The 15,504-nt window shown below is 43.5% G+C and overlaps 1 protein-coding gene across 3 annotated transcripts in view; it reads right to left on the bottom strand.

Moving 5' to 3' along the window:
- Nucleotides 1-15,504, bottom strand: part of LOC132995435 (septin-9-like) — a 90,837-nt gene that overhangs the window by 58,950 nt on the left and 16,383 nt on the right. Inside the window, exon 1 of one of the 3 annotated variants that reach the window (XM_061065422.1) lies at nucleotides 15,332-15,504. This exon is cut by the window's right edge and continues 116 nt beyond it. The exons of 1 other annotated variant lie outside the window; for it this stretch is intronic. In XM_061065422.1, coding sequence (XP_060921405.1) covers nucleotides 15,332-15,353 — 22 coding nt within the window. In that variant the 5' untranslated portion in view covers nucleotides 15,354-15,504. Of the gene's footprint in view, nucleotides 1-5,548; nucleotides 5,848-15,331 lie in introns of those variants that run through there. One more of the 3 variants, XM_061065420.1, reaches the window with a different exon arrangement.

Here is a 15,504-nt window from a genome sequence, read left to right as displayed (position 1 = left end):
CATTTTTGCTGAATAAGGATGTCCCAATCTGCTGCATGTTCGAGCACAGGGTGAGCGACATTTAGCTCATTTTTATTTCTGCAAAGTTTCACACATCTGCACTTCATTTGCAAAAAGGAGAACTCATAAGCAACATCAAAAAACAACCTCATTCCCCCTGTTGAACTAAAGCATTACTTATTGTATATATGGAAAATTGTTTGCACTTCATCTGTCTGCAATTCTTTCTATCACTACGGCAACCAAAGGGGTCAACAAATCAGCCAAAACAAGAGTGTCAGGACATTTGTAAATTACCACCAGTTTGACATGTTGCACACTCACAGCTTAAGTCGGTTATGTCCATAAACTGTGTAAAAAAAAAAAGGTTCTGCTGTTTATCACTTTGGCCTTGAATGTGAAAGTGCGCTCTGGATCACATGGGATAAAAGCATCTGGTCCTTAAATACAGTCTTTAAAGGCCAAGTCTCTCTCCTAAAGGCGTCTCTCTCTCCATTACTCGTCCAGCACACTTTCCATTCTCTGCGGAATAAAAACAACTTTTTCTCCTCAATGCACAAAGACTATCTGTCATCACATGCTGGTTGTTTTCTGCTGTAGCATGCAGCCTGTTGTTGATAACTTTGGGCTCTTTTCTGGGTTTGGAGTCAGTGCAGGTTTTAGCTCCACGTGTCCAACAGGCAGAAAAACACAAGAGAGTAACTTTAGAGACCAACAAAGACCTGCAGTGTTCCCTCCAACTCAGAGTGACCCTGTGTGCTTCCCCACAGCACTGAAGCTGTCAGCATCATGAGCAGGAAACCTTTTTAAAGGGCGACCAAAGACCTTATTGATAATGCTGATGGAGGAGGGGGCTCCTGGGGCCGGTGATAATCAGAGGACACTTCCTCCCTCTGATACAGACTCTATCAGCACGCTTCCTGTGCTGGGGTTTTGTCACACGACAAGAGTTTGTATGGTTTGAGTTCACTGCGTTTGAATCCATATTTCCCAGAGAACATTTTGTCCGTTAAAAAGACGACTGTAGTCACCTTTGAAAAGACGTTGTGAAAGCGTAAGATTTCCCACCGACTATTTGAAGACTTGGATTCAAAGTTAATGATTGGACCACAATTCTGCATTTTTCACAAGGTTCATCACATTCACACAGATTATAACAACAATTTTCAAGTCTTTCCTGAAGACACATAACGGCTTAAATGATTATATATATGATCAGTGCATCACAGACACCAACAGAGAAAAAGGGGAAACCGTCGAGCTGCAGCTCTTTTCCAACTAATCATTCTCCTCTCTCTCTCTCTCTCTCTCTCTCTCTCTCTCTCTCCTGATTTCCTGCTCCATCTATTGTCCCATCAAATAAAGTCTAAAAACCCAAAAATGTATTTAAAAAAAACTTGATATATTACCCAGGCCTACAAAATCTACCTTTTTTCTTTTTTGTGATACTGCTTCTCTTACGATGTCATTGACCCTTCTTTTTAACAGACTGCCCATGAAGCACAACATTTATGATAATAAGAATGAAACATAAAACTGTTATGTGACATCCGTGCATGGATAAAATTTCTCCCACTGCTGCAAACTGACTGAAATATGGTCATAATAATCATTACTGTCCTCATTTCAACCGTAAAATGAAAATTTCATGATGATCAAAATTTTAAAATGAAATTGTGTTTCTGATACGTTGATGTGGGTCTGAAAAAAGGTCTCGGACAGACCAACCTGATTTCAGTCAGTGTGGGGCGGCTGTGGCTCAGTCGGTAGAGTTGGTCGCCCATCAACTGGAAGGTCGAGGGTTTGATCCCCAGATCCTGCAGCCACATGTCCGATGTGTCCTTGGGCAAGACACTTAACCCAGAGTTGCTCCCGCTGCTTCATCAGCAGTGAATATGTGTGAATGGATTAATTAATACTGATGGACACTTTAAACAGCAGCCTCTACCATCAGTGTGTGAATGTGTAGGTGTGACCTGCGGTGTAAAAGTGCTTTGAGTAGTCTGAGGAAGAGATATACAAGCTCAAGTCTATTTAAAATGTATGTTTTCAACCAAATCTCAGCGGCCGAAATCCCGGTTAGAGCTCGCTGGGTTCTGTTATTTAAAGAGACGTTTGCATCAGAGCCGTTTCAGTGCATTCTGGGTCACAGAGCACAAACCCGACTATACAGAGTTCCTGAAAAAATCCCAAACCACAGCTAAGTGGTAGTTCTCTTATAATAACAGTTTTCCTTTTCGGCAGGCTTCTGAGATGCGACCGTGATCCCTCGTCAAATTTCTCACGTCAACATCAAGGCGTCTTTTCCTACAAAACAAGGCTCGTCCCCTTCATTTAGAAGAGATGTTAAACAATTGTTCTGTGTTTGATTAAAGAGCAGAAGTGTAGCGGCCACCCAGTTATTTTAAGTGTTTCAGGGTTCGATCTTATATATAATAAACACCTCAGAAAATAATTTTATTAAAAACTTAGAAACCAGTAGCAGACTTTAACTGGAAATAAGAGATTGTCCTGCATCTACAATCTTTAAAACTCTCCCTTTGTTCGTCCATGAACACCTCAGGTTGATTCAATCTTTAACTCGTCTCCTCCTCGACCATGAAAGCTTGTGTTAATGTGTTGGTTTGCTAAGGAGCATGCAGGCCGGGCCCCGTGCTGTAAAGAGAGGAGCGTCTGTGCTCTGATCCACTCCTCCACAGCTCACCCACCACAGAAATCTACTCCTGTGGAATTTCCTCTCACTCGGCCAGTGAATGCCCTTAACATACAGCTTACAGATATACAGAGAAAACAAGAGGGAAGTGAGGGAAGTGAGGACAGAGTATACCACGGCTGGATATAGGAAAAGCCAGATATCTTGTTCATGGAAACAAACAAATCAGTATTTCTCTATATTCTTCAACTGAGTAGGAAGCACAAGAGACCTCATTTGAGGAGCTGTAAAAGACGACACTGTATGACTGTGTGTGTTTTCTTTGTGCTGACCGGAAAGCCCAGCGTCCCGGTCAATGAGCTGTGTCGGTTTGAGAGGATGAAGTCACAGCTGAGGTCATCAACCTCAGGGGCGTCATCAGCTTCCAGTACCCACAGACCGACTCCCACTCAGAGGTGACAACGAATCAAATGACTTTACTTTCTTTGTCCCTCTCTAGGGTACTGAATATACCTCAGTCACACACACACCTGCACTAACACATTTCACCAATAAAGTATAAAAATAAAGACATGAAATAAGGTCATCTCTTGTTTTGCTGAATGCTAACTTCACTTTCAGTCACATGTCGCATTTTATGGACATTTGTTGCTCTTGTACACGCACAGGAAAAACCTGCAACAGATTTATTTTAATACTATTTCCTCTCTGGCAAGCTTTTTAAAAAGGTAGGAGAGATCAAATAAAGAATTCTCCTGACTGCAGATCAACATGTGGTTTTCACCACTCCAAAAGAACTTAAATGTTTTTCTTCCATCTTCTGATGAAATGGAAGTGACGGATGATGTGCCTGAAGACCACCACCTGCACCTACGTTTTTATATTTTCCTCACTGGTTAAAAATAATGAAAACAAACTGACTCACACCCTGCTGTGTCTTGTGCCTTGCTGTACTCCCCACAGGAGCATACGTACATCATGTTACATGGTGGTGACACAAAGGTAGCACACACCGCTGACAACGACAACAGCACTCCTTTATGTTTGTGTTACACATGAGCGAGGCTGGCTAACAGCATGACTGGTTAAAGCACACCTTTTTCTCCTGAATGCCACTTATCTTTGTGCTCCGCTGCTCTGTGTAAGCCGTCAACGTAAAGACCTAAAGGACAGGCAGAGATTCAGCGTACATACCACAAGCAAACTGGTGTTGACAGAGGGGCAGCCCCGGACAAGTGCGGATGCGTCCCTAATGGCCGTGTGTTTGTGAGAGACGGGAGACAGATAAGTCAGATAGACAGCAACTTGGGGGAGAGGTGTGGGGGCTGTCAACCCCCACCACCCCCACCACCACCTCACCCATCTGCCCTCTTTCCTCTCCGAGTCCTCCAGCAGCAAGAGAAGGGGAGAGGGGCCGAGGACGGACGAGCTGCTGAGAGAGAGAGAGAGAGAGAGAGAGAAAGAGGGCAGCAGAGCCGGAGGATGGAGGAGGAGGAAGAGTGGGAGGAGAGGGGATGACAGAGGGAATCTGTGGGCCAGGGGCAGAGAGATGAAAAGGAGGAGGAGAAGAGGGGTGGGGGGGGGGGGGGGGGGGGGTGCCAGGTGTTCCCCCCACAGCTGTGAGGTCAGTTGCTGTCTCCTGATTCAACATACAGGAAACACACACACACGTTTATATCTCCTCTCTATCATGCAGATGGTTCTAAGAAGAGGCTGAATCAGTTGCACACTTTCTTCCTAATGCACATTTTCTCTCCTGCAAACATGACGATGCATAACAAACTAAAGGTGGAGGACATAATGTTTGCATTAAGTGTGTGTAAATATTCACTGTTGCAACTTTAAAAGTAGGTTTTTATTAAAGCGTTGGTCATTAAAACCTGCTCTGACAATCACTCTCTACTGCAACAACATGCTGTGAATCACAGTTTTTGGCATCAAAAGTTGTTCAAAAAAAACCTCCTGATATTGTTTTGCATCGTAGCATCGGGATAACGTTGTATCATCTTGCCACGAGTGATTCCCACCAGGTGCAAAACACACACTCATAGACCTGTGATCGTACAGCAGTGCACACGTTTGTGTTTACTTTGTCAGGAGCATGCAGCAGACATGACATGTTTTGATGACCCTCCTGGGCATTAAAATCTGCTCTGACAATCACATTTTGCTGCAAAAATGCAGCATGTCATGTCCTAATATTTGTTATCCAAACAGAAAGCATCCCAGTTATTTTTTTGTATATTAGCACTGGATAACATTGTAGCGTCTTGCTTCTATATTCCCACCAGATACAAAACACAAACGACGACTCGTATTGCAGATTATTACAGACTTATTTGTATATATACTTTGGGTGAAATGTAGACTGTATAAGTTCAGTGTGTCATGTGTGTGTGCAACTTTAAAAGCAGACAGTGTGATCATTATAATCTGCTTCATGTATCCAGTTTTGCTGCAAAAACTGATTCTAATAATTGCTGAAAAATGTAAACATATGCATGTATTATATCATATCGTGTCATACCTCGGATAGTATCATATCGTATCGTGACAATATCGTGCGTTCCTCTTGTTTTTCCAGCCTGATTAAAAACACACACTCGTGGACCTTGACAAAAGTTCAAGAGAAGTTAAAAAGCAACACTTTAAGCATGATCCCACACTTTCAAAACACCACAGCTCGATGCCGACGTCAGCCTTCCCCTTCACACTCTTTCACACTTTCTTTCTTCACTTTTTCCAGATCTGCTCCGTTCCAATCAAACATGTGGAAACCATCTATAGTGTCCTCATGGCAGGGTTAGAGAGAGCCTCTGCTCCTCAGAGTGACACGCTGAGAAGCAGAGGAGCAGCAGAGCTTACGAGAGAGAGAGAGAGAGAGAGACAACTAACCTTCAAAGTCTGATATGATCCCCTCCAAGTGAGCGTTGACACTGGAATCAGACATTTTGGGGAGCGGGTGTGTATGTGCAGGAGGGTGTGTGTGTAATCTCAGAGAGAGGGAGCTGGGTTCCCTTTCCCCAGCTAGGAAAAAAAAGTCTTCCAGGGGCGAAGTCCCGCTTTCAAACAAATCCCAAATTAGGAGCCCGTGCAGGAGAGAGGAGAGGAGAGGAGGGGAGTGAGAAAAAAAAAAACAAGCTCACTGATCCAAACCGGAGCTCTGACTCCTCTCTCTCTCTCTCTCTCTCTCTCTCTCTCTCTCTCTCTCTCTCTCTCTCTCTCTCTCTGTCTCTCTCTCTCTCTTCCTTAAAGCAGCAACTTATTTTTCTCTTCTCCTCCTTCTCAACTTCCACACTTTGGAATGAGCGAGCGATTTCGACCCCCAACCCTCCCTCCCTCCCTCTCTCGCTCTCTCTCTCTCTCTCTCCCTGCCTCTCTCTGTATCTTCAGCTCACTATCTTCCCTCCCCCCCTTTTCTCCTTCCCTCCATTCCTCCCTCCCCTTCTCCCCTCAGCCTTCCCCTCAGACTCTGTGAAAGCTCCTTTTTTTTTTTTTACAGGGCTGGTCAAATTATACGCATGCTGACATTCAAACACACTTCCTGTAGGCTCGATCACATGAATAACACACACTCAAGGGGAGGGATAAGCTTGAACTGAGATTTAATTTTAAAGCTTTCCTCTGAATCTGGTCAGATCAGCATCATAAATCAAAGTCTCACTGTAAACTCTCAGATCAGGAGGAGTGAAAAGTTGGAGTTATAGATAAATAAATCCAGAGAGGAGCCACAGAATCAAACTATGAACTAATATGGTCAGGACAGGCTCACACAGACGGTCAGTAGATCGTCTGACATGTTCGTTCGCTCTGGAGGCAGACATCAATAAATAAGTAGCCTAATGACTTAATGACCATGTGAATGAGGCTTTGTGTGTGTGAGGGGGAGGACACGGGCGTGGGTCAGTGTGTGTGTGTGTGTGTGTGTGTGTGTGTGTGTGTGTGTGTGTGTGTGTGTGTCACTGTGCTTGGGAGAGAGAAGTCAAACGGATGTGGTCGTTAGTGGAGGCCTGCATCTACAGTAAATGTGTGTTAATAACGCACCATTCACACAACATTTCTACTGATGAATGATGATGCACACGTTCTTCCTGCCTCAAAAAAACATTAAAAAACACTGTCTTTTAGAAACTGATTTAGTGCATTTGCCTTCTTCCTCGACACCCTGTGTGTGAACTGGAGCTCTCCATACTGTGAAAAGTGACATTTAAGATCGATGATATTTCATACGTCAAGGGAATCAGTTCTTGTCTGTCTACCAATACAGAAAAAACTTGGTTTCAAACTGTTTTGCTCTTGACTGTTACAAGAAAGCTTTTTATTGAGATCTAATTAAATACTCTTTATTTCATCTTTGGGCTTAAAACTCGAGTTACCAGAGTTATAACGCTATTGCATAGTGTAGTGGTTAGTGTGTGCGCCCCATGTGCAGAGGCTATAGTCCTCCAAGCGGGCGGCCCCGGTTCAAATCCAACCTGTGGCTCCTTTCCAACATGTTATTCTCCACTCTCTATCTCTGATTTCAGACTCTATCCACTCTCCTATCTCTAAATAAAAGGTCAGAGAAACTGAGTCCGATTGTCTGATTTCAGGAATCTTCTGTTTCCACATCTTGAAAACAGATCATGACCAAAATGAATTTACTGGGTTTTTTTTACTGTCAGATGGAAATCACAGCACAGAAATCATGTACAGAACACCTGCGGGTAATCCTTCAGTTATCTGAAACTTAACCGCTTACTTATTTGTGAATTCCAGCGTGGATTTCTCTATTTCCCACATTGGAAAGTTGGACACAACCTTTAGAAAAAATAACTTTTAGTTTAGTATGGGTGCACTTTAAAATATCTGAGCGTTCTTTAAAATGCGTACTTGGTTGAAAAAGTCTTGTTATTTGACATTCATGTGTTCGATTGGCTGATGATTTTGTAAAGGTAACATCTTCCTGTGTTTCTTGTTTTCTCTCTCTGATGTCAGAAGTGACACGGAGGCAACTTCAACCGTAACCAGCCACAGGCTAGAGGCAGTAAACCAGTCCTAGTGGCATTTTCACTGAGATGAACCATTAAACAGTGGTCATAAAGTCAGCAGTAACAGACTCTCTTCTCACAAAATGCTCATCAGAAGAAATGCTGTTTGAAAATATGAAGGCAGCCAGGGGAGACTCACAGCACCTGAGTGAAACTGAGAAGTTAATGATCTGGGAAATGTGTTTGGGGAGATGATAGCACGTAGAGCGATATGAAAAATGATTTGGATTAAACCAGTGATCAATTATTCAACCTGTAGAGAGACAGACGCACGTCCCACATGTGATTCATCATAAAGACTTTGGGACTGAAATTCTGCACATCCGACTGCCAGCGTGTTGCTTACATTGGACTCTAAGTTTGCATTTGTGTTGATTTAGGCATGTTTACCATGCTGAGATGCACATGTGCATGAGAGCACAGGCTCATAAATGCAGAGTTTAAAAGAAGATACTTTCCCAAAAATCCAAAATAAGAAAGAAGTCTTAAAGCAGTTTCTCCTGAAGATGGCAGAGATTTAATGTCCTGCTCACAAGTCTTCTTGTTCATTCTAAATGTACACACCTATTCAAACTTTCAGCGTGCTTCTGTAAAGTATCAACCCATGTTCTCCAGCAGGGGGCAGCGTAACTCCTATAAATAAAACCTGTCACTATAGGCAACAGTGTTAGTGTAAGCAGTGTTAGAGTATACAGAAATGTGATCTTGAGCAGATGAAGATGGGAGACATGGAGGGAATCTTACTCCAGACACACCCTCAACCCACACAGTGTGTCCCGCCATGTGTGTCAGATTCCTGCGCTCCCTGGCACACACTGAGCTGCATGCATGTGCGCACACACTGACAGCAGATGTGTGTGTGTGCAGCAGATGCATGCAAAAATATGAAGCATGCACTGGGCCCAGCACACACACACATACACACACAAACGTAAGAGTACACTTCCACTGCATATCGCTGCAAGTCCCAGCAAGCCCAGACAGCACTGATCCGATCTGCAGAAACAACTGTCACCCTGAGAGAAGAGCAGAATGCTTTTTAGTCCTGAAGAAAATCTTAAAATAGTGACGCAGTTTGTGATCCACGGCAATGAAAACAGTTTCATCTGACATCAGCAGATCAAACTGTCTGAAGCATGCAGATAATGGCCTTAATGTCCAAACTGTGAAAGGTTATATAAGGACAATATTAGTGCTGCTGAGTTCCACTGATCTGACTCTTCTTTCTGGTAAACTTTAGTGCTGTGTCATCTTCCATTTAAAGCAACAGAAGTTGGAATTTGGTTTAGGTCTCTGAGTCAGACACAGAGGAGGAAACAGCAATCTGAAAATGATTCGTTCAACCGGTCCTAAGTGATGACCTACAAATGTTTTCCTATCTGTATCTTAGTTAGCTCTTAGCGTACGCATTCAAAGTCTGTTAAACGATGGTCATATCACCTTAGTGCTATATCAACGCCCTCATGTTGAACACCAGCTACTGAAAATAGATCATCACTGGCCCGAACTAAACTCTTGTAGGTTAAAATAGACAGCCGCCAACACTCGACATCCGCGGTCATTAATGAACACTCACAAACTTCCCTTGATCTGATTGTAACCAGCCAAATGATTGTTAATGCTGAGTTTATTGAACACATTTGGTCGTAAATATCTGAGTTTCACCACGTCCAAATCAAACTCAAGACCAGAGAGGTTTTCAGAAACTTTCTCGTCGGACAATATTTTAAATTCAAATTGAAACAATTTTCCCCAAAAAAACCTTTAGATACTTACTAAATCTCCTGCTATTCCTGCAGCTTTAACCCAAACTGTAACTTCATAAACTTCATCCCGAGGAGAAAAAGAGGCTTTCTGTACATTCATCTAACATAAGTCATCCCAGTGGTGCTCTTTATGAAAAAAGAGTGACGATAACAAATTCCTATTAATTCCAACTCATGAAGCTCTTATTATATGATTTGGCAGCTACTGGTTTCATATTGCACTTTACTGGGATACAACTGAAGCGACACAGAAACCGCTTACTGTCTAAAGAAACCCAGACCACCTAAACTGTAAAGAGCCCCTCATGAGAGCTGAAGAGGAGAACGTCTGTAAACGGACGAGAGGCAAGGGCGGCAATTTCTGGAGCAATGCCAGGGCAACTAGGATACACACAAAGACAGCAGCAGGCCTACATGCCTCCCTGCACTGAGAGAGACTGAGACCAAGTCATCCTTTTTTTACCTGCCTCCTGAGACTCCACGCCATACCGCCCTCGAGTGAAAGTCTCTCTCTGTGAGGGACTTGTGTGAACGGGCAAAACAGCAAGATTTCAGGCGCAGACTGTTATTAGATAGACTTTTTTCAAGAGTGCATGTGTGAAAAATGTGATAAAAGAATGTCTATGCCAAGATTAGTTTATGGAACATCATTTGAAAATATCTGGGGGAACTTACAATAAATCAACTTGGAAGTCTAGTTTATACACATTTTTCAGAAGGTTTCATGATTGAAGTTATTGTGAAGAAGTTAAACATGTTTAAAGAGTGTTGTAATCCCGTTTCATGAGGTGAATAATGAGCAGATTATGTCAGGTTCAGACAGTCACCGTTATGTCAAACATCACCAGGATCAGAGGAAACTCCAACATCCTGCTGAGTTCACCCTAAAACAACACAAAGCTTTGTCGGCTTGGATGCAGACGATCACCGTGAGTCAGGCTGCATCTCATGAGCCATCTGGAAGAGGTCAGAATGAGTGTGTGTCGTGTGTTGGCGAGTGTGTGCATCGCTCGCATGCGTTCTTTGCACATGTGTGTGTGTATTTTGGATGCGGCTGGATGGTTACCGCTGCTCTGTTTACATGGCAACCTCCACAATAAGCAGCTTTACCTGGCTCAGGACGTCCGAGAGGAGCGGAGGGAAGGGAGGGAGGAGACATGAAGGAGGGGAGAGGAAAGGTGGGGAAAGGTGTGCCAGTTCCCTCCCCAGGGAGAGGGGAAGAAAGATAGATGTAAAGTGGCACTGACCCCCCCCCCCCATGGCTTTAATGGAAACGAGGCAAAGCAGGAAGATTTCTACCTGCTGTGTGAGAAAGACAGAATCGCAGAGACACAGAAAGAGAGCAGGCTTAGCATGACTAATGGAATCAGCAGTTCTGGTACTGTAAACATACCCAGAAAGAGCCTGGCTTTCACTACGGCATAGAACAGAGCGGTGCTTTCACTTAACTGTGGGAACAAAAGGCGAGAGTCAGCCGCGCTGTAAGGACGGCTGAGAGTCCAAAATGTAAAAAAAAAAAAAAAATGTTTGAAGACAAAAGAAAACTAAACACTTACACAGCTGGAGGGATTCAGTGAACACAAAGCTGCAAACATTTTTGTGTTGTTGCAAATGATATTCACCAGGACACAAACAAGCCACATGGAGGAGAGATCGTACATTTTGGATAACTTGACATTTTTCCATAACTCCCTTTTTTTTCCTAGCTCCACCCCCTCGGCCAAACATGGTCGACTCTGGTTCTGAAAAACCAAAGTGAAAGCAAACGTGTGGAACTCGAGCCTTTAAAAAAAGGCAGTCAACAAAAAAAAATGGATGATGCCACATGGACTTCATTCTGTGGTGCTCACATACAGTTACTCTCACAATGAAGGCTACAATGCTCTGCACGTGAAACCCCCCTCGTGTGGCCCCCCGAAGCCCACACGGTGTATAAGCTCCGGCTAAAGTTTATGCACAGCTGTAGTGACAGCAGCTGCTCTAAACCAAATGTTTCACAGCAGCACCCGGCCAGGCTCTGCTCACTTTAATCAAACACAGCACCTGTTGGAGACATGGCTGGACTGCACACACACACACACACACATATACACACACATATACACACAAACACACACACACACACACACACACACACACACACACACACACACACACACACACACACACACACACACACACACACACACACACACACACAAAAACTGGCATACCCACTCAGTTACTCTTGCCCTGTGGTTTTCTTTACGGTAAGCAGGGCCTGCATGTTTGAGTGAATGTATCGACTGTCTGCACACATGCGGCTGCCTTCATGTGCGTGATTGTGTATGTGTGTGTGTGTGTGTGTGTGTGTGTGTGTGTGTTACCTCACACACAGGATGGCATGGCTCTGTAAATACAGAGAGCAGCTGTCCTTCATCCTACATGAATCTCTCGAGGCCTCTTTCTGTCCCTCACTCTCCCTTTCTTTAAATGTAACGACTTTATCTGCATCAACGATACATAATAAATAATCTGCTGAAGAATCAAATCAAAATATGATCAATATATCAACATACATCTTCTTAAGCTTAAAGAGGGTAACATTAGAAACAAGTCAAAGTGAAACATTGCAGCGAGAGAGAGAGGCTGACACAGAAGTATAAATATTTTTAATTTCTCAACTCTACATCTCCACCTAGTGGTGAAAGTGTATTTTACATATTTTGCAGACAAGTCTCAGCACAGGTTCGGGTGTTGTTGACTTCTTTGACTGAATGTATTAAAACATGTGTTATCAAAGTGGGGATAAGAAACCACCAGGGGTCTCTGTACTGGTTCAGAGGGGTACCTACCAGTTTTTTTTTGTTTTTTTTTAAAGATTTATTTTGGGGCTGTTTGTGTCTTTATTTAGAGACAGGACAGTGGAGTCAGAAATCAGGGAGAGAGAGAGAGTGGGGAATGACACGCAGAAAAGGAGCCACAGGTTGGAATCGAACCCGGGAGGCCCACTTGGAGGACCAGCCTCTGCAATGGGGCGCAGGCACTAACCACTACGCTACCAGTTTAATTTGATTATAATATAGCAATAAATAACACAAAGAGGTCAGGTATGACTTTCTGTCACAAAACATCTAAGAATATGAGTCAGATCAGGACCCCTTGATGATTTTGATTAATGAGGGGTCCTTGGTCCAAATGGGGTCATTCTAAAGGGTCCTTTAAAAGAAGAAAAACTGCATTAAATATTTTTTTATGACAGAGAATAAGATAATAGATACACCTCAAAGTCTCATTCCTGAGATTTCCATCCCTGCTGGCTGCGGTTAATTTGTACAGACACTCTAAATTGGGGGTTAAATGTTTTTTCCACCTTTTTTTTTTTCCTCTGGAAATTCTGCAAAAGTGTTCCAAATGTTCAACACATAAGTCAAATGAGTAGCTATGTGAATATGTCTCCATATACAGTATAAACTACAAGTTGTTGAGGAGTAGGGTAATATTGGAGGTTTTTTTGGTGGGTGAAAGGAAGAAAAAGTAAAATGTTAAAAATTGTGTCCCGATGTTGAAATGTAACAATGATAAGTTGAAGCATATTTAACTTTAAAGTTTTGTTTATAGCAGTTAGATAAATGAGCTGATGAACGCTGCATAAATCACGACCTGAGGTGTCGGTCTCGCCCCCGTATCACACAGCCTTTCCCTCAAACATCATGAGCTGACCTCGCTGTGACTGGAACCAACGGGACACGTCAGCACCACCTTTATTCAGAATCTCAGAGCGGCCGGTGGACAGTTTCCGTTCGTCACCGTGACTCATGTGAGAAAAAACACAGGAAACAAAGAGAGCTTTGCACGGGGGGGGATTAGCAGGAAGAAGTGAATCGATATGAGGAAGGCAGCTGAGAGGTATTCTTACAAGGACAAGTTTAATTAAATTATTATTATTCCTGATAGCAAGAGGATGCTAAAGACCGTGACTCATTGAAGGGAATCTCGCCGGAGGTTTGCCACGAGGAGAGATTTATAAACCCAGCGGCGTCAACAACACAAAGAGAGTGATTCTGCTTTTGTTTTTAAAGCCCTCTGTTCAAACAGCTGATTCTGAAAACGCCTTTAAACCCTCTAAAGACTCGACTGTGTTCACTTATCCTCTCTATAATGAGGCTTTTAAGGCAGGGTTGGTCATTTTAGAAAACTAGCATGATTCTGAAAGTAGCATTCCCTCAGTGCTCCATCTGCACTTACCCCCCCCCCCCCCCTCTGTGCTCCCTCAAAAGCCACGCCCCTCACTTACATGCATGAACGCCATTGCTCCAGAAGTGGACCTCAGATCATTGCTTTCATTGTGTAGAAACTACGTCGTCTCATGTCTCATTCAGCGGTAAGTAAACTCACAGTATAAACTCCGTCATCGGTGACGCTCTTTGAGTGTGGGCTAGAGCACGCAAGAGGTAGAGAGCGAGCAGGGAGACAGGGAGGCGCCTGATTGGTTCATCAGATTGGTACCTCGTGGCAGACATTGGTCCAAGTTTTTACATTCTTACAACTGATACAGATGACGGATTATCTTTGTTCCTTTTTAAGAGAACATGAGTTATTAATTTCTGTCAGCAAGTCTGAGATCAGTTTGTGGTCTTCACTCTTATTGGGCTTCAAGAGATGCTTAACCCGTGGTGCTTTCAAGTGCCACCAGGAAACACTGTGACACAAACGCACCAGAAAGTATAAGTGCACAAATAGACAAGTCAACATTCATTCATAAAGAAATATACAACACAGCATGTCCTGCTGAGAGCGTAACAGCTCCCTGGAGGAAGCACCTGGAGACAAGGGGCCGAGAGAGAGAGAGAGAGAGAGAGAGAGAGAGAGAGAGTCACACACCCAAACACACATACACTTGTAAACGGTCTCACCTACATCCAGATTTCACAAAGCGTGTAGGTGCTACAAGCCATGCTGGTTCACAGAAACACAACCACGCCGCTGCAGCCACTTGAGCGAGAGAGAGAGCGATTTAACAACGCTTACACACTCATAAAAATACCATTAAGACGCAGACAGCATCGCCTCACTAATGACTTTAGCACAATGTTAACACACACACACACACACACACACACACACACACACACACACACACACACACACACACCAAAACCAAACTCCTATCAATAATAATAAATAAAAAAATCCAACAGGGGCAACAACATCAAAGGGGCAAAAATGTGACAGATTTTTGTTTGCAAAGTGGGCCAACTCTTTGCTGGTGTGGACTGAAGCAGACTTTTCTCTGTCCTGTTAGCTAAAGGAGGGACTGACTGATGGCCGGAGTGGGATCAGAGCCACAAGGGACAAGAGTAGTACTGTTCAAACAGAGCTCTTTCCTGTTTTCACACCACAGAAGAATGGGAGAGACACACACAGAGAGGAAGAGAAACGTCCAAGAAATCGGCTATTTTCTGTCCGACAGAAAGTGTTCCTGCTTTACTTTTCCGCAGTTAAATAAAATGTAATGTGTAAAAGCCAGGCGGACGGAGTTTGGAAAAGGAAAAGAGGTTGTGGCTGAGCAGCAACCTGTAAAAAAAACAAAAGTATTTTAACTGGAAACAATGAGACAAAGGGAGCTCAAACAGACACAGAGAAGCCTGCAAACAGATAAAGACAAGATAAACCAAAAACAGCTCCGCTAAGCTGCAACACAAACCCAGCAGAGCTGCAGCTCCCAAACCCCAAAGAAAACATGCAGTCAGCAAACAGGACAGAATGAGAGAGTGGAAAATACCGTGGATGGAGAAACAGAAGCAGGCTGCTACAGAAAAAGACACTCGATCAGAGAGGGAAACGCCGATTTGACGAACTTTACAAAACAGATAAGAGAAAACTCATCTGGGCTGTCTTACCTGAGAATTTGTCCCCCTCCATAACCAGATCACTCCCTCCACAGCCACATGTATCTCTGCTCTCTGACTCCCCTCTCTCGCTCTCTCTCTCTCTCTCTCTCTCTCTCTCTCTCTCTGTCTTTTTTTGGACTTCCCTTCCTCCCTCCCTCTTGTTCCTCTTCTTACTCTCTCTT

The sequence above is a fragment of the Labrus mixtus genome, chromosome 20 (assembly GCF_963584025.1).
Source record: "Labrus mixtus chromosome 20, fLabMix1.1, whole genome shotgun sequence".
In the NCBI taxonomy this organism is placed as follows: Eukaryota; Metazoa; Chordata; class Actinopteri; order Labriformes; family Labridae; genus Labrus; species Labrus mixtus.
Note: the sequence above shows the minus strand (reverse complement) of the source record. Positions and strands in the feature narration are given on the sequence as shown.